Below are 2,393 nucleotides of genomic sequence, written 5' to 3' on the forward strand. Positions count from 1 at the left end.
ATCTTCAATAACTTTAGCCATCAAGGATTAGTAAGTCAAAAACTACCTTGAGATTCAACTTCATCCTAATTAGAATGGCTACTGTCAAAAAGGAAAAAATAACAAATGCTAAAGAGGATGTAGACAAATCCTTATTCCCTCTCCCCCCTCTCCCTCTCCCCCCCTCTCTCTCCCCCCCCTCTCCCTCTCCCCCCTCTCCCTCTCCCCCCTCTCCCCTTAGTTGAAGTTGAGACAATTACACCTGTAGGACAAAAGAAAGAACTAAAACAAATGCAGCATGAAGAAGGAAGGTTACACTGAAATGATATGTAAATTTATGCACTTTGCAAATGAGGCCTTAACTCCAGAGGCCTGCATAGTGCCCATGGAGGCCTGAAGGGAGAGGTCCCCCAGCCACAAAAAGCTTCATCTCAGGCCAGTTGTAGCAATGAGTGTAGAGGGCATTGGGGAATTCCTCCACACCACCAAAGTAATTCAACCAAAGGTCATCATGGTTGAGCCAGCCTCTGCCACAGGTGAGTTTGAGCTTCCTCCCTGTGGGTCCCAGAAAGGAGTCTAGACTGGCTGAGGCCCTCTCTTCCAGGAACTTCTGAGCACGTATGTCATAGAAGAGCAGGGAGCCAAGGCCTGTGCCCACAGTGACTATGTGCTGGTAGACACTCAGGGAGCGCACACCTGTTCCACACTCATAGGGACTCAAGGGCTGAATGTTTTGGTGGCCTCTGCGCAGATCCAAGAAGGATACATGAGAATAAGAGCCCACTACATACAGGGAAAAGTCATTGCAGTAGGTTAGGCACATACTTTCGTGGCCATAGGGCAGCCTGAAGGACAGCAGCCTGGATAGGGTGTTTCCAGCTTTCCACAGGTGGAAGTAGCCATCCACGGACATGGCTCCCAGTTCCTGGTTCATGCCACTGAAGGCCAGGGCCCGCACTCTGTGGTTACCTATGTTGCTGTTGGCCTTGGGGATAGCCTCTATGTGCTTTGGATAGATGTGGGTATACACAGGGAACTTCCCATCGTTTTGCAGGGCAATGCTGCCATTTCTGTCAGGATCCACCTGCCACAGGGCCATGGTGCCATCGCGGGAGCCACTCACAGCCACAGTATCACTCAACCAGGCTATGGAGAAGATCCAGTCTTTGTGAGCATGTCGGTCACCCAGGCACAAGGGATCCAGGGTGGGTAGCTGGTAGACCGCCAGGCTGTTGGGATTTTCACCCCCGGTAGCCAAAAGCGTCTTAGAGGGATTTAGTTCAATGGCATGGATGCCAGTGGTTGGCTGATCCCGGGACAGAATGGGCACCATGTCCCGCATCAGGGGGATGCGATTGATTTGGCCCGACTGTACGTCCAGCACAAAGAGCGTGTTACACTTGGTGCCACACACCACCTGCCTGGAGTTTAGCCACTGAGAGGCGAAAACCTTGTTGAGGGTGCCCAGTGCCAGCTGGCGCTCAGTCAGTATCTCTGGCAGCCTCAGCACCGTATAGCTGTGCAGCTTACCCTGGAAGCCCAGGAGCCTGGCGCTGCTCCAAGTGCTCACCGCACGGCCCCTCAAATAATGGACCAGCGAGCGAGAAGTTGCTAGCTGCTTCTGCTTGTTAGGTTGTAGCGGCCCCTCTCTGTGCCCTGGCTTCACCAAAACCTGAGAGGAAGAGCTCCCCTCACCAACCTTGAGTGCAGGTGCTTCCCGCTTCTTGCTGTCTGTTCCCCGTGAGTCCGTGGTAGCCGTCGGGCAGGCGGCGGCGAGGCTGTGTGTGGCACTCCTACTGGCCATAGCAGTGGCTGGCAGGGCGTCGGGGGCTTGGGTGGAGGCGTTTGCGCTTCAGGTGGGAGCTCGGGATTTCAAGGGCCAGGAGATCGCGGCTACCACCGGGCACCGAGTCTGAGGTTGTCCGCAGAAAACAACAACAACAAACAAACAAACAAACAAAAAACGGTGGGGCCAGGCAAATAACTCCTGGTCAGAGGGAGCAGAGCACCCTAGGAGTGTGGGGGAGAGGCGGCTGCCAAGTCCGAGAGAAGGGAGGAAGTGCTTGAGAAGCTGCTGAAGCTGGGGGAGGAGAGAGTGGGGGAGGGAGGAGGAGGGGGATATTGGATAGCACGTGCTGGGCTTGCAGGTGGAGGCTGTGGGTCAAGGGGTAAGTGGGTGTGGAGCAGAGGCCTGAGTAGATTGCTGGAGGGTATAGCTCCTGAATTCTCAGTATAGAATACATGGTGTTTCATCGCCCATTTTAGGGCAACCAACTAGCCCTAAAATTCTTACTTGAATAAAATCTGAAACTTAAAATATAGTCAAGTACAGGATTAGATGAGCCTTGACCATGATCGGTGGGAAGAAACAAATATACACTTGGTGTAATACTGTGAGAACCTTGAACTGAGAT

At 53.2% G+C, this 2,393-nt stretch overlaps 1 protein-coding gene across 1 annotated transcript; it reads right to left on the reverse strand.

Annotated features, from left to right (window-relative positions):
* Window positions 1-337: 337 nt before the first annotated feature.
* On the reverse strand, window positions 338-1,783 carry LOC308639539 (DDB1- and CUL4-associated factor 12-like protein 2; the record flags this gene model as incomplete). Its single annotated transcript, XM_081277748.1, has 1 exon — window positions 338-1,783. The coding sequence occupies one exon, from the start codon at window positions 1,781-1,783 to the stop codon at window positions 338-340; it is 1,446 nt and encodes a 481-aa protein (XP_081133874.1).
* Between the last annotated feature and the right edge of the window lie 610 nt (window positions 1,784-2,393).

This window comes from Spermophilus citellus (assembly GCF_964194105.1).
Source record: "Spermophilus citellus genome assembly, chromosome: X".
In the NCBI taxonomy this organism is placed as follows: Eukaryota; Metazoa; Chordata; class Mammalia; order Rodentia; family Sciuridae; genus Spermophilus; species Spermophilus citellus.